The sequence below is a fragment of the Crinia signifera genome, chromosome 3 (genome assembly GCF_055691185.1).
Source record: "Crinia signifera chromosome 3, ASM5569118v1, whole genome shotgun sequence".
In the NCBI taxonomy this organism is placed as follows: domain Eukaryota; kingdom Metazoa; phylum Chordata; class Amphibia; order Anura; family Myobatrachidae; genus Crinia; species Crinia signifera.
The window spans coordinates 13,089,558-13,117,313 of record NC_139219.1 but is presented as its reverse complement, the minus strand read 5'-3'; the positions used below and the strand labels follow the sequence as shown (position 1 = coordinate 13,117,313).

The window sequence follows — 27,756 nt, the reverse complement described above, 5'->3', positions numbered from 1 at the left end:
TGCTCGCTGATTGGCTGCGGCGCAGCCGCACACATCCGGTCTGGTTTTCCCGCCAGCTGCCGGCGCTCGCTGTCTCCGTGTCTCCCGCGCTGCTCGGGGAAGGCTGCTGTCCGGTCGGAGCCATGTCCAAGCAGAGCACCCTCTTCAGCTTCTTCGCCAAGTCCCCCCCGGCCAGGAGCAGCAAGCCGCAGAGCTCCCCCACCGAGGCCGACGTGCCGCTGCCGGGGGCACACAAGTCCGGCTCCCCTCCGAAGGAGTCCGCGGCGGTCCGGAGGCCCGGAGGGAAGACACCCCGGGCCTCCACGCCCAGGTACGGCAACACACGGGCGGAGTGGGGAGTGCGTGGGCGGGATGGACAGGTCTGTTGTGGGATAACAGGTCCCAGCATGATACTGACAGCGGAGGGATAAGTACTGGAGGGAACTACAGGCCCCACAATGCACCGGGAGATTAGAGCAAGACCTGGACCTTTAAATCACTGGCCGGGTGTCAACATCAGTTCCCCATAGGCACAGCACCTGTATATATATAGTGTCCCCCTGGTGTCCTATCCTCTAGCGCTGTCCTGGTGTCACCTGCGGTCCCCATAGGCACAGCACCTGTATATAGTGTCACCCTGGTGTCCCATCACCTAGCACTGACCAGGTGTCAGCTGCGGTCCCCATAGGCACAGCACCTGTATATAGTGTCACCCTGGTGTCCCATCACCTAGCACTGACCCGGTGTCACCTGCAGTCCCCATAGGCACAGCACCTGTATATAGTATCACCCTGGTGTCCCATCACCTAGCACTGACCCGGTGTCAGCTGTGGTCCCCATAGGCACAGCACCTGTATATATAGTGTCACCCTGGTGTCCCATCACCTAGCACTGACCCGGTGTCACCTGCGGTCCCCATAGGCACAGCACCTGTATATAGTATCACCCTGGTGTCCCATCACCTAGCACTGACCCGGTGTCAGCTGCGGTCCCCATAGGCACAGCACCTGTATATATAGTGTCACCCTGGTGTCCCATCCTCTAGCGCTGTCCTGGTGTCACCTGCGGTCCCCATAGGCACAGCACCTATATATAGTGTCACCCTGGTGTCCCATCCTCTAGCACTGACCCGGTGTCACCTGCGGTCCCATAGGCACAGCACCTGTGTATATAGTGTCACCCTGGTGTCCCATCACCTAGCACTGACCAGGTGTCAGCTGCGGTCCCCATAGGCACAGCCCCAGTATATATAGTGTCACCCTGGTGTCCCATCCTCTAGCACTGACCAGGTGTCACCTGCGGTCCCCATAGGCACAGCACCTATATATAGTGTCACCCTGGTGTCCCATCCTCTAGCACTCCGCTGTCCAGGTGTCACCTGCGGTCCCCATAGGCACAGCACCTGTATGTATAGTGTCACCCTGGTGTCCCATCCTCTAGCGCTGTCCTGGTGTCACCTGCGGTCCCCATAGGCACAGCACCTGTATATAGTATCACCCTGGTGTCCCATCCCCTAGCACTGGTCTGCTGTTTTCTATCTGCTTTAATCTTAGCAGGTAAGACATTAGGGGTCAGTTAATTTGGGGGATGAACTATGGGCGATCTGTTGCTCTAAAGCTGCCCATACACGGAGCCGTTCGCCGGCATCCGTTCTGTACTATGCGATGCGCGCTCCCGCGCATCACATAGTACGGTACAAAAAGTATGTGCTGCACATACTTTTTGTACTAGGTACACATCGGATCGGATCGCAGTGCATGCACTAGGGATGTGATCCGATGTGTGCTGTAAGTCCCAAACGGATCCGTTAAACGGACCGTGGATGGGCAGCTTAACACTTACCTAACATATACAATTTAGGTCAGGTATTCCCAACCACGGTCCTCAAGGCACACCAACAGTGCAGGTTTTAGTGATATCCAGGCTTGAGCACAGGTGACTTAATTAGTACCTGAGTGATTCTGATTAAACCATCTGTGCTGAAGCCTGGATATCACTAAAACCTGCACTGTTGGTGTGCCTTGAGGACCATGGTTGGGAATACCTGATTTAGGGGTTGCATTGAAGCACACTAAATCCTGGTGATTACCACTAATTGAATTGACCCATACTCCCTCTCATAGGGCCAGATTCTCTAAGCTTCAAAAGTGATAAAATTGAGAGAGATAAACAGCCAGCCAATCAGCTCCTTCCTGCCATGTCACACTGTGTTTGAAAAATGTCAGACAGGTGCTGATTGGCTGGTCGTTTATCACTCCCCATTTTATCACTTTTGAAGCTTAGAGAATCTGGCCCTAAATCCGTTGGTGATGACCAACTGGAGCTGGTAGCCATGGTTACGGCTCTGTTAGTTCGCCATGTTACAGGCTTTATTTGAAAAATGACATGTAGGAGCTGATTGGCTGCTTCTATAATCACTCTCCACTTCATCACTTTTCAATGCTTAGTAAATCTGGCCCTATGCAGCCAAACTGTTAAACTTCCTGTGGTGTTGTATAATCTGGAATTCAAAAGGGGTGACACTTCTCATTGGTCACAACTAACTTTACCTTGATATATAATCTTGTGAGCTTTATCTACTGCACAAATTCCTCATTGTGTTTATATGTCTAACGCATTTGTTTTTTGTTTTCTAGTGTCGTGTGTGACTTTTCTCCTGGCGATCTTGTTTGGGCCAAGATGCCAGGTCACCCTTGGTGGCCCTCTTTAGTCTACAACCACCCCAGAGAAGAGACACACCTCAGAGGAAAGGGGAAATCCCTTCATGTCCACGTGCAGTTTTTTGACGAGCCCCCGACCAGAGGATGGATAGGTGCAAAATATATGAACAGCTATTCAGGTGCGCTTATACGTAGTGTTCCCCCTAGGAATTTTTGGGGGCAGGGCGCCGCTGTACGGGATGGGGGCGGACCTGGCCGCTGACATCATCGTTGTAGTCCGTGAGCTGCCGATGAAGCCTAGCGCCGCCGAGATTGCGGTGCCTGGAGCTTCCCCTGGCACAACATTAGTCAGGCAGCAGGCTCTTTTAGCGGGGCGCTGCTGGAGGGGCAGGGTGCATTTTGCCCTTTAGAAATTGGGCAGGGCGCAGCGCCCCGCTAAAACAGCCTAGCGGGAACACTAATACGGCTGTATTTGGGGAAAACAAACCGAGCAACCGCATTTCTTCAGCCAGGTACACACTAAGCAATGTGTGTATTCGGTGATATTAACAGCAACAGAAACGAGGAAGTGGTGCCGGCATCGGTAAGTGCATACACACTTGCGGATACCGGTGGGGGAAGAGATAATCCTATCTAGTGGATCGTTATGATACTGGAATGCATAACGTCTGAAAGGTTTATCCCGATTTTTATATTCCTTCTAGTATTTGTCCATTGTATATCGGAGTAGTATGTTGTTGTGGGGGTGGAGGTTGGACTTTCTAAAATGTTTGTTAGTCTCAACTCCTCTCTGTGGTACCTTCCAGCATTTTCTTTGCATGCACAGGACACCTGAGTTCTAGATCTGAACAATCCTTTTTATGCCTTTAGGATCTGCAGCTTCAGATGCCCAAAAAGGAGGAAAGTTTTTCAGTACTAGACCAGAAATAATAAAAGCTATGAAAATGGCTGATGAGGCGATGAAATCGGACAAGGAAAACAGGCTGGCGCTGGCCGTCTGCACAGAACCATCGGATTCAGAGGAGGAAATGGAGGTAACGCTTATAGGTTATTGTATAAAAGGGGGTGGCCAAACCTGTCCTCAATATCTACCGACAGTTCATGGTTTCCAGGCAACCTGTGGATCTATAGTAGGAATGAATGCAACAGGTTTGGAAATTTTACAGTAATGACTACAGCTGTGCACCAGCTAGGTCAGGGAACAGGGGTAAGTTACCCCAAATGGGGTCAAAAATGTAATTCCTGGGGGTAATGGACGGTCGCGTTGCCGAGACACAGGCGGGCATGTATATGAATATATATGCATGCCCGGCTATGTCTCAGCAGGGCGACTGTCCATTACCCCCAGGAATTTCATTGCATTGCATTAAAAAAATCTATATACCGATTCTATATGCTTGTCTCACTGTGTGTTACAGTACTGTAGTGTACAAGCACCTGGCACAGTGCAGGCTGTGTGTTACAGTACTGTAGTGTACAAGCACCTGGCACAGTGCAGGCTGTGTGTTACAGTACTGTAGTGTACAAGGACCTGATCAGGCCCTTGTGTATAACCCACTCCCTGCGTGATGCCCTGGGCCCCGCCTCCAATTCCGCCTACATCTTCAGTAAAAGAGACTAGTTGCTGCGCCATCTCGGCACTGCGCAGTCTGTACTGCCGCTGGAGCGCCAAGTTTATTTGCCTGGTTATAGGCTCCTGTCAGGGTACAGTATACCCATCTCTAGTCTAGGGAAAACATTGCACAGATTGTCACTATCAGCTTGTAATACTGACACTAATAGCTGCCTGGACGTCACATTATCAATGGCTGTACCACACACGGGTAGATTTATTAAGCTCTGTGAAGTGATAGGAGCTGATTGGCCGGTGATAAAGACCAGACACTACCTGTCATTTTTCAAACCAAGCCTGTAACTCCACAGTTAGGAGCTGATTGGCCAGCGATAAAAACCAGACACGGTACTTCTTTCCTAGCACGGCCACAAAGATCTTGATCGTGGGCATCGTAAGAAAAAATCGGGTGCGATGGTACCGACGCGATGCCCGCGATTTTCCCATAGGGAACAATGTTAAATACCTCAATTTACCCGCGATGCCCCCGATTTCCCATAGGAATCAATGTTAAATGGCTGAATTTACCCAAATCATCATAGGGAACAATGGTAAATGGGCCAGAAAACACAAAAAACACGCTTCGGGTTGGCGTTGATCGTGGGGTGGCGTCAACTACTTTTGGGGGGACATTTCACTGTTCAGGGGTGTTTTGGGGGTTTTCTGGCCCATTTACCATTGTTCCCTATGATGATTTGGGTCAATTGAGCCATTTAACATTGATTCCTATGGGAAATCGGGGGCATCATGAGTAAATTGAGGCATTTAACATTGTTCCCTATGGGGAAATCGAGGGGCATCGCGTCTGGACCATTTAAGCCTTTTTTAGCCGCATACGACGCGACCGACGCGATATTGACTTTTTTCAATGCATTTCAATGGAAAAATCGGGGGCATCGCGTCTGTCGCGTTGTAGACCACTAAAGATGACACCCGATGCCCGCGATTGTGGCCATGCTAGGAAACAAGTACCCCAGGCACTTTATCACTTCACCGAGCTTAATAAATCTGCCCCACAGCCTGGCAGCCATTGATGATTTCTACCCCACGCACACAGCCATACATGATGATTACCATCATTATCATCAATGGCTGCCTGGCTCTGTACTGTTCTAGCAGGATATATCATGAATTTCCGGGGGAACAGTATGTATTACAATTATATGGTTTCCTTCCTTTTAAAATCCAGGGGGTAACGTCGGCGTATCTAAATATATTTTGGGGTAAAAGATAAAGTTCCCTGAGCTCAGTGATTTCGAAATTCTCTTGAGGACCGGTTTGGCCACACCTGGTATAAAGGGTCAACGGTGTGTAGCTAGACATTCAATAATAGGCTCATACCAAATAGTGATATTCAGTTGATCTGTTCTTTGGGGGGGGGTTTTGCGTAGATCGCACTCGTTATGGTCAGGTTTAGCCACGCATCTGCGCATTTCAGCACACCACCCCCGGGAATAACGAGCTGAAATGCTGGCGACAAATAACTAAATACCACCCATTACGACGTTCTGGTTTGGCTCCTGCTGTCCGGGTTACGTTGATTGCAGAACATACTGGGTGTATCGGTACGACAGATGGTATTCAGATGGCTGATAGACAATGTCTAGGTGGATCAGTGAGAACACTGTAATAGTGAAACGGTCAGTACAAGCAAAAGATCATCATGGCTATAGTCGACACATTAAATGCTGACATGAAGGGGTTTTTTGTATTTATTTTTCAAAAAAGCTTTTTTTATACTTTACCATCTAAGTGGGAATCCACACCCCGATTGGGTACAGTAAAGTGTTCCGATCTCAGGAATAGCAAAGTGAGGCACTTGGCCTGAAGCTTGGCGAGTTAAGCGGAACACTTATTGGGGTCTACATGCCCAGGTGTCAACATTGACACAAAAAAACGAAATCATGTTGACTATTGTGTGTGTGTCTAATCTCTTTTAGGTATCAATCTAGACCAGTGGTTCCCAACCCTGGTCCTCAAGTACCCCCAACAGTGCACGTTTTCCAGGTCACCCGGCAGGTGCACTCATTATTCAGGCACACTTGAAAAGATCCACAGGTGGAGCTAATTATCTCATCTGTGGTTCTGTGTGGAGACCTTCAAAACAGGTACTGTTTTGGGTACTTGTGGACCAGGGTTGGGAACCACTGATCTAGACAATGTCTCCTTAATGAACCACATCCAGGATGGATTAACTTTTTTTTTTTTTTAACCTCACCAGGTGGAGGAAAGTTCTCCTGTAACTGATGAGGAGATTGCGAAGTCAGGCCGGCCCCATCGCCAAAGCAAAAGCAATGGGAAGGCCAAGAGACGGAGGATTGTAATGCAATCTGACAGCGAGGACCATTCCTCAGAGGATGAGTTCAAACCTGATGCGAAGGGTTCTGCAAGCAGCGATGAGGCCAGCAGCGGTGTAGATGAGGACAACGTGTCTGAACCCGAGTCTATTACCGAAGACAGCCCAGTCAAGGTTCCGGCCAAACGCAAGCGAGGAACTACTACAAAGGCCCCGCCCCCGAAAAAGATTCTTCAAAACGATGTGGCAGAAACCCCAAAAAGAACAGTGAATGTCTCCTCGGAGGCCAAGTTGAAGCTGTCCTCTTTTTCGGCCCCCGAAGCATTTGAGTCACAGTCAAGCTCTGGAGGCCCTGTGGCTGGTAGTTCTGCGTGGGATCATGAGAAGTTGGAGTGGCTTCAGGATGGGAAAAGGAAAGATGCTAAACGCAAGAGGCAAACTGATGAAGATTATGACCCAACTACCTTGTATGTCCCAGATGATTTCCTAAATAGATGCTCACCAGGTATGAGAAAATGGTGGCAGCTGAAATCTCAGAACTTCGATGCGGTTATATTCTATAAAGTTGGGAAGTTTTATGAACTGTATCACATGGATGCTGTTATTGGTGTTAGTGAATTGGGACTAACCTTCATGAAGGGTGCGTGGGCTCACTCTGGGTTCCCAGAGATTGCCTTTGGACGTTTCTCTGATGTCCTCGTACAGAAGGGTTACAAAGTCGCCAGGGTTGAGCAGACCGAAACCCCAGATATGATGGAAGCTCGTTGCAAATCCATGTCTCATCCAAGCAAGTTTGACAAGGTTGTGCGACGAGAAATATGCCGGATCATCACAAAGGGAACTCAGACTTACAGTATACTCGATGGGAACCCATCGGAAAGCCACAACAAATACCTTCTGTGTTTCAAGGAAAAATTGGAAGACTCTGCCGGTCAGCAGAGAGCATATGGTGTTTGCTTTGTGGACACATCGGTGGGAAAATTTCATGTTGGTCAGTTTCACGATGACCGCCATTGTTCAAGGCTCAGGACTTTGGTAGCTCACTTCCCTCCAGTTCAGATCTTGTTTGAGAAGGGTAACCCTTCGCCGGATTCAAGGAAAGTGCTCAAAAGTTGCTTGTCCACCTCAATTCAAGAGGGGATACAGCCATCCTCTCAGTTTTGGGAAGCCTCTAAAACGCTTAAGATCTTGGCTGAAGATGGTTATTTTGTGAAAGACTGCAAAGATGACCTTGATAACGGCACTTTGCCACCAGTTATAAATGCTATGACTTCTGGTAGTGACTCCTTGGCACTCACGCCCAATGAAAAGAGTGAGCTGGCTCTTTCTGCTCTTGGGGCCTGTATCTTTTATCTGAAGAAATGTCTTATTGATCAAGAGCTGCTCTCCATGGCAAACTTTGTAGAGTATGTTCCCGTTGACGTGGACATTGAAAAGGCCCAAAGCTCCACCAGTTTCTTTGCCAAAACAAACCAGCGCATGGTCCTTGATGGAGTTACCTTGACCAACCTAGAAATCCTGCAGAATGGGACAAACGGTTCTACAGAGGGTACGCTGCTGCAAAAGTTAGATACCTGCTTCACCCCTTTTGGGAAGCGCCTTTTAAAACAGTGGCTGTGTGCTCCTCTTTGCAACCCCAACTCAATAAATGACCGACTTAATGCCGTGGAAGATCTCATGGCCATCCCAGAGAAAGTTTCCGAAATCGGTGATCTCTTGAAGAAACTTCCTGACCTCGAAAGACTTCTGAGCAAAATACACAGTATAGGCTCTCCGCTTAAAAGCCAGAACCACCCAGACAGCAGGGCTGTAATGTACGAGGAGACCACTTACAGCAAGAAGAAGATAGCCGATTTCCTTTCAGCTCTAGAAGGCTTCAAGGTAATGTGTGAGGTCCTGGCAATTGTGAAAGATGTGGTTGGCGACTTCAAGTCAAATATTCTTCAACAGGTCCTTGCTCTCAAAGACAAACACCCTAAAGGGCGTTTTCCAGACTTGTCGGCTGAGCTGAAGCGCTGGGATACCTCATTTGACCATGAGAAAGCTCGAAAGACTGGTGTGATCACCCCTAAAGCGGGCTTTGATCCGGACTATGACGAAGCATTGAGAGAGATAAAGAGCACCGAACAGAGCCTGGCTGATTACCTGGAGAAGCAGCGCAAAAGGCTCGGGTGTAAAAGTATCGTTTATTGGGGGACTGCAAAGAACCGCTACCAAATGGAAATTCCGGAGAGTGTTACTGAGCGCAACTTGCCGGGAGAGTACGAGTTAAAATCCTCCAAGAAAGGATATAAACGTTATTGGACGAAGGCCATCGAGAATATGTTTGGCGACCTTGTAAATGCAGAAGAGCGTAGAGATGCCGCACTCAAAGACTGCATGAGGCGTTTGTTCTACAACTTTGATAAAAACTATAAAGAGTGGCAGACGGCGGTGGAATGCTTTTCTGTACTAGGTAAGCCTGACACCTTTGGGTGGGGTGTGATGAAACGGAAATCTAAATTGCAGTGTAAAAATAATGCAGCCAGTATTTACCCTGCACAGAAGCAAAATAACTTGCACAAATCTAAATCTCTATACGGGTGAAATTTAATAGGGTGAGAGATTTGGTAAGAAATCTCCAGGTTTTGTTTAACCCGGCAATCATTTACACTGCACAGCCAGTTTGATTTTGCCATGTAAAGGATTGCCGCTTTCAAATAAAAAACTCTCTTTCTTACCAAATCTCTCACTTTCTGAGTCTCTCATCATATAAAATTTCCCCCTATGTTACATCTACCCCACCTGCAGTGCAGCATGGTTTTGCCCATTTTGAGAACAAATTTGTACTGTGATCAGATCTGAGTAAGGGACTAAGGCTGGTTTCACACACTCCGGCTCCTGCCGGACGGTGAAATCCCGCACAGCCAGGGAGCCGTGCCGCACACACTAGTTTAACATGGAAGGGATGGCCACAGCCCGGCAGCCGTCCCTTGCAGTGGTGGGATCCGGCTGCAGCCGTGCGGCCGGGTCGTGACCGTCCCGTGTGAATGGACACAATAGTGTCCATTCACAACTAATGTGTGCGGCACGGCTCCCTGGCCGTGCGGGATTTCACCGTCCGGCAGGAGCCGGAGTGTGTGAAACCAGCCTTACTGTAACATATGTATACTGCAACTGTTTCACCCACTACTACTCCCCTGTTTTGAATTTCCCACCATTTGGAGGCTGTTCATTCCCACCTTGCTTTATATTCTAGTAGGAAATGTGTAAATGCTTCCCTAATACTTCCTGCTCCCCCTCCTCCTTATTAGCAAGCCTTTGAAGTAATGCTGGGTACACACCAGGATGACTAGGGCCCGATCCCCTCAATCTAGATCCAATTCCGACCAATTGGATGTAGATTGTGTGCTGATTGGGCCCTTTTCTGACCTGGTGTGGACCGATCCGATGCGCGGTCCTGCGGGTCGGTCAGTCGTTATTGAGATCCTACCTGCTGCAGGTAGGATCTCAATGACGACCATACAGCCGGGTGCCGGTCGCTATCGGATCGGACCCGCTCACGGTGCACATCGTGAGCGGGTCGTGCCCCCCCCGCGTCACCGTGAGCGGGGCGGACGAGACACTGACGCCCTGGTGTGTACCCTACATAAGAGACAGTAAGTGATTAAATAGACTGGGAGTGATCTGTTGACGACTGGCTGGACGATACCGAATCCTACATGCATTGCCTGCCTGCCCCTAGTGTGGGACATGTGGATAGATACTAGAACAGAAGTATTGGAGCATTTTTGTAGTATTTAATTTGAATCTCTACAATTGTTCCAAAACCAAGGCTCAATACTGCACTTCATCCTCTACAGTTTCCTACTGGCAGAATGATTCTTAACGGGCACAAGAGGTGCCAATCTGGTCTGCTGTGGTTGCAATTAGTCTAATGGTACACCATCTCAAGGGGTGGGTTGTTTCTCTCTGAGGATGGGCCAGTTTTAGATTAAACATACTGGAGTCCGGAGCTGTTATGTATGTGCTGTAAACTATCTGCTGCCCAGTAGGACACTGTCATTGCTGGTTCTTCTAGTAGAGACGTGCAGTCCCTACTTACAGTCCATAAGTAAGGGAGATGCTGGGAGTTACTAGGAAATCCCTTCCTTTATAATTAGGAGGCGATAACCCGGCAGACTATTGTAGTATTTATCTTCACATCTACCCTTTCTAAGTAGTCTGGGTTTCCGTCCTTCAGCAGTTCTCTGCCTCCGTGCAAGATATTCCAGAATCTCTGTTCCTCTAGGTTAGGACTGCTAGTCGCAGTTTCTAGGTTCTGGATGGTTAGCCTGTACCCTCTGAAACACATATGGGTTCAGTTGCAGAGATTTTCTTTTTTTATGGCTGCATTTTACGGATGCTTCCTTTTGATAGGAACGTACTATAGGTGGCAGTAGATAACTAGATAGTCCTCGTGTCCTTACATCTAACGACTGGACCCACTCGCTCTAGGACTGTGGTTGTAGAGTGCACAGACCATCCCACTCAGAAAGTCTTAAACTATATATATTTTCCTTTACAATTAGCTAAGCAAGGAGCCACACAGGGAAGAAACTGGTGCTGTAGCAGAAGTGTTCCTGTCTCCCCCCAACCATGGGCATTTCTCCAAGCCAATAAATCCCTCAAAAGGATTTGACATACCTGACTCTTCAACATGAAGACAGGTATCACAGTGATCCATGGAACACTTCCTCGATGGCCCACCTAAAGTAACTAGTGTGTGAGTACTGTTCAAAGCTTTATGCGGGACAGTATCTGCCCAGTGATGGGCTTAATTTACATTTATACAGACTTTGTAGAGATGAAATGAAAGCATCCTCTGGCTTGCTGTAACTTCTGATCTTTCTCTGCTGCAGACAGCCTTATCTGCTTGGCTCAGTACAGCCGGGGAGGGGATGGACCGGTTTGCAGACCCGTCATTTTGTTGCCTGGAGACACCCCACCATTCTTGGAGCTCCGAGGATCGCGTCACCCTTGCATTACAAAAACCTTTTTTGGAGATGACTTTATCCCAAATGATGTTGTAATCGGCTGCAAAGAGGACGATGATGATGATGATGACGACGACGGGTCCCACTGTGTGCTTGTCACTGGCCCAAACATGGGTGGCAAGTCAACTCTGCTGAGACAGGTAAGCTAGTGATGGGCGCAGGTGTCAACTGTTGACCTTCGGTTACACTATGGACTTTAGTACACATCCAGGTGCAGTTTTCTGCTCGCTGTGTGTATATAGTAGTGGGTTGATCAGTTTTGTGTCTGTCGTTCAGTTGAGTGAGTGGCAGCCCTGTCTTCTTGCAGGCTGGTCTGGTGGTGGTTATGGCCCAGCTCGGCTGTTACGTGCCTGCGGAAACCTGCAGACTAACTCCTGTGGACAGAGTATTTACAAGACTGGGGGCATCAGACCGAATCATGGCAGGTAATGCTACTTGCTCTTTTATTTTAAATGCAAACAGATGAAGGAGATTGCGTAGGGCACACATGATATACAGCAGGAACGTGATCGCACTGACTGCGGGCAGGATAGTAGCCTTCACCCCCTGACAGTGATCGCTGTATCCAATGCATCAGGTGAATCGTTACTTGTGTATAGTTGGACAGTCTAACATAGGACTCAAGGTGCTTTACAGACATCAGAATCATAGCAGGTGGTACAGAGGATTTAGAGGGATATTCAATATGGGATTTGGCTAAGAATGGCTATTGGGGTGGGGGTCTTGCGGGGTACATGGTGGGCAAATCAAACCTAAAGGGATGATTAAACTACTTTCATGGAACATTAGGGGCATAATGGATTAAATGAATCTACCCCTCATTATGAACCAACTTGGGCAATACAGGGTTGATATTGCCTGTCTGGTGGAAACCCATTTGGTTGGGGGGAAATTGATGACCCCTAAGAAATCATGGGTGGGAAATGCATACCATGCCCCCTTTATGTTCTCACAATCCAGATGGTGTCAAAATCCTGGTGGTTGGAATCCCGCCAATTTCTCTTTCTATGGGTGTCCACGAATCCCCATAGAGGGAGAATAAAATAGTGTGCCGAGCATAGCAAGCCCACAAGGGGGGTTACGGTCCACGCACGCCCCCTCCTTATTGGGATTCCGACCGCCGGGATTTAGTACTGAATCCGTACGATCAATGCCATACAAATATTATTGCTGACTATCTAAATCCCCCCCCCCATATTCTCATATGCTATTCTTGTAAAGGCTGCAGAGTTTGCGGCCCTGTCACCACACTCCCCCATATATTGTAGTTAGTTAACGAACCTCTTATTGCCAGGGGCGGCCTTTACAAGAATATCAAGATTAAAACATTTATACAGTCCTGGATTTCAGTTTGATTATAAGATTGATTTACCATCTCTTTGTGCGGTTGATAGTATGAGTATGGAGGCCCACATGAATATTGAGGAGATGACATTGCCAGGTGGAAAGGACTCGGGGCTTGATGGAATACAATCAGAAGTGTAGAAGACCTTCATAGATACCCTCGCTCCTATACTGTTAGAAACCTTATGCTCCTGTTTTGAGGATATTACCAGTCCATGTTCCATGACAGAGGCAAAAATAGTCGTTCTGCTGAAACCGGGTAAAGATGGCCGGGAATTAAATAGTTGAGACCTGTATCTCTTCTATCCTCAGAAGTAAAAATACTGGCTAAAATAGTCACCGGGCTAAACAAGCGTATTCACCAAGATCAGTCTGGCTTTATGCCCGGGAAAGCCACTTCTCTTAACCTACATAAGCTGTTCAGCCATCTGCAGATGGCAGCTGAGGTAGATGAGGATCCAGTAGTGGTGTCACTTGACGCGATCAAAGTGTTCGTGGTGGTAGGTGGCCCCATCTGTGGGTTATCCTGAAAGCATTTGGTCTAAGGCCCAATTTTATAAAATGGGTACAATTACTATATACTAACTCATCAGCTCTGCAATCTATATGGCTAGACCTCACTGCCAAGGGGACGAGGCAGGGTTGTCCCCTCTCCCCCTGTTCTATTCGCTTTGGTGATTGAACCACTGGCCTGCATTTTAAGACAACATCCAAATGTTAGTGGCTGTAAAGTTGGAGATAGAAGAGCTCGTGTCTTTGTATGATGACGACCTGCTAATATCTTTATCCGACTGTTCCATTTTTTGATGTTGTTTTTTTTTTTTTTTTTTTTTTACAAAATGTACAACCAGGAGAAGAGCAATAAATTAAGGATATAACTTAGACCTCGACAGGAGTGTAGTATATAGAAGTGTATCCCACTCGATCTAAGAAATCAATGGCCAACATAAACTGCAGATATGGAACGGGGGTCCTGGGGGTGTGCACCGGCACAGCTTCTATAAAACATTTTTAAATGTCTGTACATGCTTTCGCGTTAAATTGCCTGTCTGTATTCCATCTGAGATGTGATAAAACACTGAAACTATCTAAACCTGTCTACACTATGCCGAGAGGCCTATCTCCGAATGGATTTGTCTGGTCTATGTAATAAAAGAAAACCACAGTAAGAATACATCGGAACAGGTGTGTGGTAATAGTGGCTGGCACAGCTAAGTAGGGATGTCCATGGTGCACTATTGTAGGGTAGGTGTATGACAAATCTGCATGTAACATGACTGAACATCGGGGCTTTTGTCGGGTGACTTGGTATCTTCCTGCAGACGGATGAGACAGGTCGTTAATTGCGCTGTTTGCTGGGCGTCATTTTGTTCACCTTGTCTCTTCTATAGGAGAAAGCACTTTCTTCGTGGAGTTGAGTGAAACCTCCAGTATACTTCAGCATGCAACAGAACATTCCCTGGTCCTTCTCGATGAACTTGGTATGTTGGTATACATTTGTGTGCATTGCGATGTACTGAGCAGGATACTGTATGTAATACCATGGACGCCAGTCACATGAGATTAACAAACTGTAATATGTCACAAGGTTTAGTAGGGGCAGTGCTAGAGAGAACCTGTACAGTGATGGGATCTGCAGTGTTATATGCTTCCTGTGAGAGAACACTGCATACGACCATATCCTGTCTCACTGCTAGGTGGCGCTGTGGGAGCTTTGTGCTGGAAAATGGAAATCTAGGAACAAACAATCACTCAGCTGTTGAGGTTTAATGCTACCAATCAAATGACTGTGTACCCAGCTGGACCCCCTGGGTGCCCTCTACCCACTGTACTAGAAACTGCTCGTGTGTGCGCAGGCTTCTGTGGGATTGGGAGATTAAATATTAGCACATATGATATGACATCCCAAGGGCGCTGCTGAAGCAGTATTTAAGCCCCCCCCCATAGATTGGGAGCCTTAAATACTGCTTAAGTAGGTCCCCCCGGGTTACATGTGATCAATCGCATCAGATTTATTACATGTTAAAAATAGCACATCAAGTGCCAACTCTTATCAAGCCCTGCTGGGGGGGGGGGGGGAGCTCTGGTGGAGTTCAGGGGAAGTCAGCGCTGACTCGTCCTTAGGACAAGTCGATTTATCACATGTAACCCAGGGGACCTACAGAGTCCAGGGTAGTCGCAGGGTCCGGGGTAGCGGCGAGGAAAAGAAAAAAAATCCTTTTCAAATGACTGGGCGGCCGCTGGTTGGCTGAGAGGTCAGCCAATCAGCAGCTGCGTAGTCTTTTGAAAGGGTTTTTTTTTTCTATTACCACTACCCCGAACCTCGCTCCCTGCCGCACATATCTTGTGTACAGACAGTCCGAGCTCCGGATCTGATCCGATGCGCACAGGACCGCACATCTGATCAGATCGGATGTCTTTGACTACGCAATTTGGGGCTATTTCTCCCGATTTTTCTCGGCCTGATCCTCCAGAATCGGGTGAAAGCGTGCCCAAATCGCGTAGTGTATGGGGGCCTTAACAGTTTATTAGGTATGAGTCGTGCATTGACACCTATGCAATGGTCTCCTCGATATTACCAATATGCGCAGCTATGGGCACCTATGCTGTCAGGACAGTGTTTCTCTAACCCAATGCATTGTCTGCTGTAGGCAGGGGCACGGCTACGTTTGATGGAACAGCTATAGCGAGTGCCGTTGTCAAAGAGCTCTCGGAAAGGATAAGCTGCCGCACGTTGTTCTCCACCCATTACCACTCTCTGGTGGAGGATTGCTCCCACACCGCAGCGGTACGACTGGGGCACATGGTGAGTGACCATTCTGTCTTCATGATGGGATTTATCTGGCCCGGCCTGGTACTAGTTCTCTAATTGTTGCCTTAGGCCTGCATGGTCGAAAACGAATGCGAGGACCCCAGCCAGGAGACTATCACGTTCCTTTACAAGTTTATTAAGGGGGCTTGTCCGAAGAGCTACGGCTTCAATGCCGCGAGACTCGCCAACATTCCTGACGATATCATCCAGAGTGGCCATCGCAAAGCCAGAGAGTTTGAGAGGACCACACACTCGGTGAAGATCTTCAGGTACGTGGAACTGAGTAATACAGTAGTAATACAGTGTGGAATCTGGACAGTGTGGCACTAATGCATGGCTGCAGCTGTGAAGTTTGGTTTACAAATTGCTTAATTTTGTATAGGACGAGCCTGACTAATGGCAACTGTTAGTTGTAGCAGGGGAGCTTGACCTGCTTTGTACCTACCCAGTTAGTCTTCAGTACTCTGCTCCTGAACATCCCAACTGAAAACTTCCGTACGTTTGTGAATTCAGCCCAAGTCGTAGTTTGACTAGTTATAGGGACCTCTGTTTGGTGGAATGACCTATATTGGTCAGCTACAATCAGGTTTTTTCATCCCACAGGGGACATAGCTATTTCACTGAGCTATCAATGGTTCTGAGCGGCCAATAGAATAACCGCACTGTGACTCTAGCAATGCTGATTGGCTGCAGTCTTCCTCAGCAGGCAGTTTAATTCCTTCCTACTGACTGAGTTTTGGACTGTTGAGCAATTTCTGCCTGGTGTGTTTGTTTTTGCTTAAAAGACCAGTGTAATATTATCTCCCCTATGGCTTTAAAGAAAAGGATTTAGGCCCTTATTCTGATCTGTGCGGAAATTCCCGCATTCTTACGGAGCGGTCCGCACGCCACGGTGTTTTGCCGCATGCGGCCATCGTCCGTAGAAACGCCCACGTGTCCTCCGCATTCGGACGGACTCACTCTTTAAGAACAGGGCGTGTTTACGGACGACATACAAACCATGCGTGTGCGGGAGAAACACTCCGATTCGGCACGGTATTACAGAGTATTACAGAGTATGCTCGGGAATACCGCATCCGAACGGGAGCCAAGCGGTGCTACCGCACGTAAGCGGAGGATTTACGCCAAACAACCCACTATGAAGTATCTTCTGCAATACATCACATGACCCACTTATTCAATTACCTATCCTCATAAAAAACAGCTTATTTGGAATTGGAATCAATTAGATGCCAATATATCCTTACAAGCATGCCTAACACATGCATTGCACACATTAACCCTTACAGCAATTGAAGCAGCAATGGTTTCAATTAAAGCACTGACAAGCGTCCTATTAGTGAGTAATGAGTAAAGGAGTAGATTCTATTGGGTTCAGGTGTTAATGGTTGTAGTCATTAGGCGTACGTTCGCCTACCGCATGAACGAGTGGTGTCCGCAAAGCAATAGTACACTTGTGGACACCGCACATTTCTGCCCTTTTTGATCGCGTGCATTCGGAGTGGTTTCCGAATGTACGCCCCCCAACATAAGTGTACTCCCCCGTGTCCGCCCATGTTTCCGCCCCGTTTTGCCCACTTTGAAACTACGCCCATGTGTCATTCCGCATGACGCCCATAATACGCCCCTATTTCCCGAATGATAGCGGTGAACAGTTCTGGACGGTCTTTGTCCGAACTGGTACCGAGTCAAGGCGTGGCACATGCGCGTTGCGTTCTCCACGCATGCGCAGACGCCGTAAAGACGCAATCCGTAAGAACGCGGTAAAGTCCGCATCAATCAGAATAAGGGCCTTAATCTGGTAAGAACAAAAAAAAATAGTTTTATTTTTAATAGAAACTGCCTTAAGGTGCCCACAGACGCTACAATTGTACTGTGCTATGCGTTTTTGACTCTACAATGGTTCTATACAATTTTTCTTCCAGCTTGCTATGAGATGTGCACTTGGATGCATGTGATGAACCCATGTTTGTAATGTTAAATTTCAGATGTAGTCTAAAAAGTACGTGCAGCACGTACTTTTTTAGACATACAATATCGGGCTCCAGGGAACATAAACACCATCCAATAATTGTACATAAGATGCAATTTGTGCTTAAAAAGTACAAAACGCATTTGATAATTGATGCGTCTGTGGGCACCTTAAGACTAGTGGTTATCAAAACTGCAGTTCTCCCAACAGGTTATGTTTTGCGGATTGAGTTTATTCACAGGCTTAAAAAAATAGTTTAGCTCAACTGTGCAAATCTGGAAAATGACCTACAGTATGTGGCAATTCCCATACAGCAGCCATTACCAAAAGAAAGTCTACACAAGAGATTTTTCTATGATTTGCAGATTATTTTCCACAATACAGATCGGCCAATCTAGGCAGGCTGCTCAGTGCACAAGAAATAATCTACAAATCTGCTGATTACCATACACTAGCAAGCCCCAATCTATAACATCCAGCATGTTGGACAACCTGATTACCAATCCATGATCTGTGAACACTGTAGATTTATTTGCACAGTCATCTGCAACACACCAAATTGCCCCCATTTGATAGTTGGCCCACATCGCAGTGTATGGCAAAAGTTTCAGCATGCCTGCCAGATGTGATCACTTGTGCTTGGATGTAAGGGGGGTATTCAATATTTGTTGTGCTCCCGCAGCCATCTCCCGACGGGGGAGATGGCTGCTGGGCCCTATTCAATGCTGTCTTCCCTGACAGCATTGAACAGGGGTTCTCGGCAGAAGAAGCTGTCAAGCTCGTTCTGCCGAGAAAAGCCGGAAATAGGCGAGCTTCCGGCCGGAGCTTGTCTATTTCCGTCCTCAGCTCGTGGCCATGCCCCTTTCTCGGCGGCTGGGGCATTGAATCCCGACCGCCGAGCAAAGCGAGAACGGGACAGCCGTACCCCTGACATTGAATACCCCCCTAAAGCTGTGTTCTCGAACATATCACCCAGAGGTTCCCAAATTGTTCTGTGGCACTCTTAGCTGATAAGGGCACTTGCAGGGGTGCCCTGGTTTGGTGATCCAGAACCTGATTCAAATTATTTATGGTTAATGTCATTTCTACATATTTTAAGATTGAAAGTTTATAGGCTCTTTTTGAAAGATATCCAAATTGAGCTGCATGCATCATTCATCTGTTGTCAACATCTTTCGTCCAGGACACTGGGTTTAATGGAAATGTCTCAACAAAATTGGTAAAAAAAAATTGCAGTGTGTATGCACCTTTTAGTGTTTTGAGCGGCCTTCAGCTCAAAGTTGCTCAGTGTGTATGGGCCTCTGGTCCTCATTCTAGCACCCTGCTCCTTGTAAAATCCTTGCAGTTCTTCCTTCCTGCCTGGGGTGTCGCTCTCTGCTGTAGTGTTTCTACAACAGTCTGTATCTCAACATTGGGTACTTGTGAGTTATCTGGGCGTCCGATTTTTTGATTGTATACCTTAAGTTAAGGCATACAATCAGATGCGATGCGATATCGCATCGCATCGCATGCGACCATCGGATGCGATGACCCGATTTTTCCATAGGAATCAATGTTAAAATGGACTGAGTCCATTTTAACATGGAATTCAATGGGGAAAAAGGGGTCCTTTTCATACCCCTACTATCCAAGTGGGCATGGAGTTGGATATAAACCTGTGGCGAGCGTAGCGAGCCACCGAGCCCGAAGCGTGGCGAGCGAACGGTATTCCGTGTCCCCTCGCGGGGCTCGCTACGCTCGCCACGCTTCGGGCTCGGTGGCTCGCTACGCTCGCCACAGGTTTATATCCAACTTCATGCCCACTTGGATAGTAGGGGTATGAAAAGGACCCCTTTTTCCCATTGAATTCCATGTTAAAATGGACTCAGTCCATTTTAACATTGATTCCTATGGAAAAATCGGGTCATCGCATCGCATCCGATGGTCGCATGCGATGCGATGCGATGTCCCGATCCGACCCGATTTAAAAATCGGACGCCCGGATAACACACAAGTACCCAACATTGAGATACAAACCATACTGTGCTTTAAGTACCACAGCAGACAGTGCCACCCCAGGCAGGAAGCAGGCACTGCAAGGATTTTACAAGGAGCAGGGTGCTAAAATGAACACTAGATCTAGCGATAATAGGCATGAATCTGCCTGGTCCTAAGCAAATCTAGCATTGGGTGTCTTACTTTGTTTTGCAATACAATTGGGACACTGCTACTTAATTTGATAGAACAACCTGTGTGGTGGGAACAAAAATCTGGCAATGTATAGGAGCAATTGACAATCCCAGACAAAAATGAGTTATACATTTTTTAATCAAGTTGATTTTACCACTATGTCTGGGCAACCAAGGTCTGTGAGAACTGCTGATTCTCCTAGGCTCCCATACATTACCAGATTTGTTCCCAGCAGACATATTGTGTGCGTACTCATCTTAAAGATTTGCTGTTCAATCTGTCTGGTAGGAAAACAAATCTGGTAATGTATGGGAACATATGACGATCATCCATTTTTTTCACCAAATGCAGGAAAATGGCCAAAAAAATGCTTTTGATAATCTTTACTTTAGCCAGTTTGCATAATGACCAATGTATCCAGTGTTTGGGACAATGTTTGATTCTGAAATGCTCCTCTACATTCTCAGATTTTTGTTCCCACCAGATAGGTCAGAATTTTTTTGGTGTTTCCCAGTCTAAAATCACACAGTGATGTAAGAGTGTCTCATAAAAAATAACTGATGAATTTCTCCTGACAGTATATAGCTAAGTAGAATATATATTGTATATACACTTCCATTGAAAATACTGCCTGTACTAAATTAATGCAAAGATGTGAGATTGTAGCAAAGCCATTTCCCACTGTTGCTTCGCTGCAACAAGTGTTACCTATAATTAGATGGGATTATAAATACGCTGCAGATTATAATTTAAGAAATGCCATTGTTACAACGGAATCGGTACATCTACCAGAATGAACTTAGGTCTACAGTCATTAGGTCGACCCCACTAGGTCGACTGGCAGGAAGGTCGACATGACTTTAGGTCGAATTTGCATGAAGGTCAACTGGTCATAAGGTCGACATGGGTTTTTCACTGTTTTTGATCCGAATGTCGACACAGACACAGTTGGCAATGAGAATCGGACCCTCGCATAGCTCGCAATGCTTCGGGCATGGTGGCTCGCTTCGCTCGCCACAGCTTTAATAACCTCCTCCACGGCCTGTAGAAAACAGATGAAGCTGCATTCAGTGCACTACCAGCTGGATAAAGCTAAGCTGTCTTGTCCAACACCAGTGCAAACAGCTGAAGAGGGATGAGGGTAGCATTTATAAGCGAGGAAGTGTTACGCTATACACCTGGTACTACAGTAAACCGATAATGGAACAGATGTATTGTGTGGGTGGGTGGGGGGGGGGAAATACTAAATATTGTCTGGCTTTCAGCTACGTGAAAAAGTTTGGATATACTGGATGCTTTTGACCATTTGCCAATGCATTTGAGTTTGTTTAAAGTCAAATCTGCATTATAGAAAAAAGCCACACTGATTAAAACACGTATCAGGGAGAAAGTCACAGATTTCCCACTGTGACTTTTTTTTAGACAGTTGAAAAATGGATGGAATATCCCCATAGTGACCAATGCTGGCCACACACCAGACCAACTTTCCTCCAACCATCCCACTAGTTGCTTGGATGGAATAAACATGGTACTGGATGAGCGCAAAGGTCAATCAGAAATGTGCTCACAAACCCAGGAAAATGAACAAAAACATTCAGTCTAATTGTTTAAATCAAACAGATTCAACTATATTACTGTGTGTGAGCGACATTTTTTTGTCCTTTTCCAGATTTTGGGAGCAAATTTCTGAAGTAAATAATACATTTGCTCCCAGCCAGTACCATATTTTTATTCCATCCAAGTAACTATTTGGATGGTTGGACTGATGTGTGGCCAGCATTAGTCTTGTAATACCCTGTTCTCACTGCTAGGCAAGTACCTGAGTCAAGCATGTCGACCCAGTAATTTGCATTTTTAACACAAGGGTTTTTTTGCAGTGTGAATGGGTCAACCTGTGTCGCTATTCCTGCTTTTTACCCAGGTTGGCGACCTGGGTATGCCGACACATGTTGACCCAGTCACACTGCAAGAAAATAAAACAACCTTGTGTTAAAATGCAAATTACTGGGTAGAACTGCTTCACCTGGGAATTTGTCTTAACAGTGAGAGTTGGGTAAAACCTGTGTTCATCACAATGACAGTGAGAACATAATGTCACTGAATACACAGGGCTGGATGTACTAAGCTAGAAAAGTGATAAACAACCAGCCAGTAACTGCCACATTACACATTAAAAAAATGACAGCTAAGAAGCGGATTGGTTGGTAGTTATCACTTTACGAAGCTTAGTACATTTCACCTGGTTTCTCCTTCACTATAAGTTGTATGTTACTAGGCAACAAGGGTGCAAACTTTTTAAAATATTTATTATGTAATCAATACTTTCAACAATTTAAAGGTGAATCTTAATTTCAACGTTGAGCTTTGAATCATTAAGGAGAGCAGCTGTAGGGGACCATTTAGAGTGCTGCAAATATATAAGACTAACAACTACTCAACCCAATAGCCTCTGTCCGTGCTGGTAATACTGCTGTGTTTCTGTCGTGCAGGGAGCTGTATGCGTTGCTGCAGAACCAGACCTGGGACAGCCAAGCTCTCGACAAACTCCAGAGGATGATTTAATAAATTAAGTACGACTGCGGTTTTGGCGTTTATTCACAAGGCTTGTTTTCACACATTATGATCTAATAAACTTTATTTTTTAAAAATGACCATATTTCCATTTTTGTTTCTTTCCTAGGAAATTAAACCCCCTTTTTTTTTTTTCTTTTAATTCATACCTACCCTCTACATAATGGTTATTGAATACTCCACAATATATTAAGTCTAGATGTTATGGTACATGCATACACTTTCAGGCTGTTTGATTACCCACTGTCACCAATACATATAAATGGGGGGGGAGAGGAGGAGGAGAAATAAAAATTAAAAAACTTAAACAAAGCTATGACTCTATATATGCTTGTCTCCTCTTCATAAAGAGCAGGAAATCTCTTCATTTCCAGCAGTGTAAAAGTTCCAGGCTGTTCAAACAAAAAATGAACAGTCACATACAAGAGCGATCTGCGGAGACGACAGTAAACTTTTACCCAGAGTCAACACCCACCCCACCCCCCCTTTAGTTCCCAAGGCGGTGATAGCCTACACTTGCCGCGTCGTTGTCTCCTCGCACAACTGTCCTTGTCCAGGTGTTACGTTTACATGAAGACCGTTGCAGGGAGGGTACGAGAGGAAAGGCGACAACATTCTAACTTTTCCAAAAGGATACCAGAAAAATTGCTGGATTAAAGATTAGTGTTTTCCTCTTTCATAGAAAGAACATAGATACTGGGACATGGAGTACAGTTACAGCAATGCTAATGGTGTGCTAACAAAAAACAGGGACACATTCAAGTACAATACATTTTTGCTTGAAATTTAAAATAAAAAAAAAAACCTACGTGAGATTAAAGCATTAAAATATCTCAATCTGAATAATTCTTAAAAATAAAAAAGTCGAAAGAAACGCAGAAGTGCTAGCTCACATTTTACAAATAGCTATTGGTACCCATGTCCGTGTTTGTGGCAGCTACCAGAAAAGCTGCCTGCCTACAGAATAAAGACTACCTCCCATTACCGCCTGGAAGTACACCAGCCGACTACACAGGCATCTGGAGGCTTTTTCCTTTTCTCTTCGCTTCTGTCCTTCTGAAAGTCTTTGAGTAGAGTAATGCTTAAAAAAAAAAATGCCCAGTTCCTTCCTTATATCCTGAGTCAACAAATTGCCTCATCCAGCTCGACTTCCTTGTTTGTTTTTTGGCAGGTTGAGTACGATCGTATCAACATCGGTGTTCCAAAGAGAAGAAAAAAAAAAATGGGCAATTTTTTTTTTATTGAATTTTTTTCTTTTCCAAAATAAAAAGTGTTTTAAACAGTTGTTAGAATGGCAGGACTTCCCCCCTTTCGGCATAAGTTCAGTTGTGTTGCAAAGTATTAGATTCTATAGGAGGTGCAGAGTCATATAATGTATCTGTGTCGTGAGTAGGCTCTCCGGCTAATGTACAAGGATTAGACAGCGTTCCCGCACCACAGTCACAGAAGAACCTGGGAGGTAAAAAGGAGGAAATAGGTTAGTGAGGAAACCGCAAGGCTTCATCAGGAAGGAAGGAGAAGGTATCTTACCTATCATGTCTAATAAACTCTACATCGTGTCCTTGGTGGCATTTCTTAATGCAGTTCACGCAGATAGCATTACGGTCTGTGGTGTTGCAGGTGTGACATCTAAGGGGAGACGAGTCATTTTACATTTTGTTCAAACATCAGAATAGTGCAAAAGTTGTTGCCGACAATGGTACTCTGTATCATCTAGAGCACAGGTTTTCAAACTCTGTCCTCAGGACACCACACGGTGCATGTTTTGCAGGTCTCCTCACAGAATCAGAAGTTACATAATTAGCTCCCTCTGTGGATCTTTTAAAATGTGTCAATGAATACACCTGCCGGGTGACCTGAGAAACAAGAATTGTGTGGGGTCCTGGGGACCAAATTTGAGTACCACTGATCTAGAGTATGGCCATACCAAAAACTGTGGTACTATCGTCATGACCTTGGAAATGCACAACAGGTGTTCCAGATTCATATTTCCTGGTCATCTGTGGCACGCTATAATTTCTATAATATGTTACATAGTCACTCGCATCACCAGGTGGGAAATATCTAAAAACTTGGAGAAAGAGCAAGTTTTGAGATATTTTGAGGGGGGTGTGCACATCAAAAGCTGATTAGCTTAAACTCTACAAGGTTTGATCGGTCTCCCTCATACTCAAGGATTAAAGAGGACATCAGTTTTGCACATAAGCAGCACAGAGTTCTTCTCTTTCCTGTAGCAATGGAGAAATAACATGAATGCTGACTACTGCACTCTAGAATGCACGGGGGTGACCGTTAATAAGAACCGCTTGGCCTCTATATTCTGCCATGAACGCATGTACATACACACTAGCAAACGGTTTTGTATATTTCATGATTGTGGCGCTAAACCCAGACTTGTATGGTGACACAATACAAACGGTTCATCATGACCGTATACTGCCAGAACAAACAGAACACCTTGTGCCAAACCTTAAACATACAGAGCTTGAGAAAGTGTTGGGACACCCAAGAGTAGATTACAGATACAGAGTTTGGAATACGTGAGAAGAGGTAAGGGAAAAGATCTGGGGTGGACAGAGCCAAGTGTCCAGGGAGTGGGATGGGGGTTATGATGGAAATAGAGAATGGTGAAGATAAAGGTGGAATATGAAGAGAGGACCATATAACAGGCAGCAGAGAAGACTTGGATGGATGACAGAAGTGACCCTTGGGGATAGTGAAGAGGAAGTCATTGGTTGCTAGGGCCATGGTGGTTTTAGTAGAGTGGAGTGAGTAAAAAACAGTTGGAAGCAGGGTCAAGAGAACAGACTGCAGACCAGCTGCGCATGAGGTATAGAGGTGAGTGATACGGTCATTAGGTTGACATGAGTCTAGGTTGACATGCAGGAAGGTTGACCGGTCATTCGGTCGACATAGGGTTTTTCACAATTTTGAGACAGCCTCCGTTTCATGACCTACCATCCACTAGAGCGTGGTGGGAGAATAAAAGTGTGCCGAGCGCAGCGAGGAGACGCGGTACAACATTTCAGTGTCCAAATTGTGTCAAAAAAAAATGAGAAAAACCCCATGTCGACCAACATGCTGCTGACCTAATGATCCACACCCAGAGGTGAAGGGGAGAGATTTTGGACAGTTGTCATGGACTTTGGAGAACCTTTCAGGATGGGAAACGCGCATATTTGAAGGTGGGGAAAATGTAAAGATAAAAAAAGATGGACGATGTGGACGTGAAGGAAAGAAAAGCAGCAGGTAATGAGATTGAATTGGGGTAAGGGGGGTAGAGGTAGAGAGGAGGGACTCTATGTCCACTGTGGATGGAGACTGCTAGACATATACAGCACACATACGTGTACGACAATACAAATGGCAAATATGGGTACTGGACACAAAGAATAGAATATAGTTTCCCTCTTTCACACTAAATCAAATTACTAGGTGAAGCCCTTTCACACTGAACAAATTATCAGGTAGAAAGGTCAACCCAGGTCTTAAATCCCAAATTGAGGACCCTGGTCTATACCCTGGGCTGACCCTTTCACACTGAAGAAATACCCGTGTATTTCATCAAATTACCGTGTTCACATTTTTAACCCGGTAATTTGCAGCTCAGTTTGAAAGGGGGTCAGATTGCACTCAAAATGCCGGGTCACATGTCTGAAAGTGGTATAATTCTAGGGCGATAGGCTATAAAAAGTTCTAATTCCTGCACCTTTTACTATCAGAAACTGTTCAGTTAAAAATAAAAAACAAAAATCACTATTACGGTAAAATAAAAACAGTATAGAACGTAATAAAAATTTAATAATTGCAAAGATATTTCCCCCACTATCTGGTGTTAACATTCTTTATTGATCCCAAAAGCTTTGAGGCTCTTGGATTCAGAGCATAACACTAGCAGAATGTGTAGGTAACATTATATATATATATATATATTTTCCCATTAAACTACATAGAGACAGATGAAATCGGCATTACCAGCTATTAGGGGAGATGGTTTTTTTTAAATTCACATACCAAAAACACATTGCCCATATTTTGTATATTGAATAAATGATAATTCCATAGACCAAAGGAGCATTTTAGAGATTAGAGCACCATGTCCCAGTCAGGGCTATGACAGAGCATATATAGGTCACAGAGCAGGTGGGAGATGTTTGGGAACCCCATCCCTAAGGGAAGGATGCAGCAGCCTGATATCAGGTGACCGATGTGATCACACATGAATACGGCATCTGGCTCGTTTCTTTAATGTCCAAGGAAGAAATTGGTTACCTGTAAAAGTCATGCATCGGGTAGCTGGTATAACTGGATATCTTATATAGACACTGGCCTCTATTGACTGCTTTTTCTATGGCATCTTGGTTGTTCATTATTTTGTTATCTGCAAGAATGATCAGAAAAGTTCTAATTATTCATCAGATTCAGCCGCCAAAACCATAATTTACCCAACTCTACATGTATAAAGGATTAAGAGCAGGAGAAACAGGAAAGAAGCCGACGTGACCACAAGCCTCCCAAATCTACTCAAGTCACTCACAATACGGACTACATCCATCATTCACACCATAAAAGGGACCAGCAAACAGAGGTTTAGAACGGCCCATCCCCCCACGCCCCCTTTTATTGGGCTGCCACAATGGGTGAATAGGGTCACGAGTCCAGCAGGAAGTTGGCTGCAGGCTGCTGAACATAGGAAATAGAATGAGAGGTTATAAACCATCTCTACAACCAGCAGGATACAGGGAAGCCAAATGCTGCTGCTTGCACACGGATTATATTATATTCATTTATTAACCGTTTCTGATATAGCGCAGCATATTCCGTTGTGCTGTACATTACTTGTGCACGGGTCCTCCCAGGGTGCAGGAAACTTTAACACTGTTCATAGAATGAATGGTGCACTAAGGCATAGGGCTGTTTCACACGCTCCGGCTCCTGCCGGGCGGCGAAGCCCCGCACGGCCAAATGCCGTGCCGCACACAGTAGTTAATAATGGACACAATTGTGTTCATTCACACGGGACGGCCACGGCCTGACCGCCCGGTTGCAGCCAGATCCCACCACTGGAAGGGACGGGTGCCGGGCTGTGGCCATCCCCACCATTGTAAACTCAGTGCGGCACGGCTTCTTGGCCGTGCGGGGTTTCGCTGCCCGACATGAGCCGGAGCGTGTGAAATAGCCCAGAGACCCTCGTGTGAGAAAGGGTGAAGGGGAAATTTACTAAGAGACTGCATCGTTTATCTAGAATAATTTGGATTGGGGGGAGAGATCGGTGGTTCTCATGATATGAAACATGAGTTATCGCTAATACGCACTTCTGTCCCTG

At 46.0% G+C, this 27,756-nt stretch overlaps 2 protein-coding genes across 3 annotated transcripts in view; one reads left to right on the top strand and one right to left on the bottom strand.

Moving 5' to 3' along the window:
• MSH6 (mutS homolog 6) lies at nucleotides 1–22,510 on the top strand. The gene is made up of 10 exons (XM_083175280.1): nucleotides 1–310; nucleotides 2,616–2,818; nucleotides 3,510–3,673; nucleotides 6,473–9,002; nucleotides 11,428–11,702; nucleotides 11,870–11,987; nucleotides 14,298–14,387; nucleotides 15,558–15,712; nucleotides 15,788–15,987; nucleotides 22,349–22,510. The coding sequence occupies exons 1-10, from the start codon at nucleotides 123–125 to the stop codon at nucleotides 22,419–22,421; spliced, it is 3,996 nt and encodes a 1,331-aa protein (XP_083031406.1). The 5' UTR covers nucleotides 1–122; the 3' UTR covers nucleotides 22,422–22,510.
• Nucleotides 22,431–27,756, bottom strand: part of FBXO11 (F-box protein 11) — a 70,613-nt gene continuing 65,287 nt past the window's right edge. For both annotated transcript variants that reach the window (XM_083175282.1, XM_083175281.1), the window contains 3 exons: nucleotides 26,703–26,811; nucleotides 23,961–24,059; nucleotides 22,431–23,882 (listed from right to left, as the gene is read on the bottom strand). In XM_083175282.1, the coding sequence (XP_083031408.1) occupies nucleotides 23,753–23,882; nucleotides 23,961–24,059; nucleotides 26,703–26,811 (338 nt within the window). In that variant the 3' untranslated portion in view covers nucleotides 22,431–23,752. The remainder of the gene's footprint in view (nucleotides 23,883–23,960; nucleotides 24,060–26,702; nucleotides 26,812–27,756) is intronic.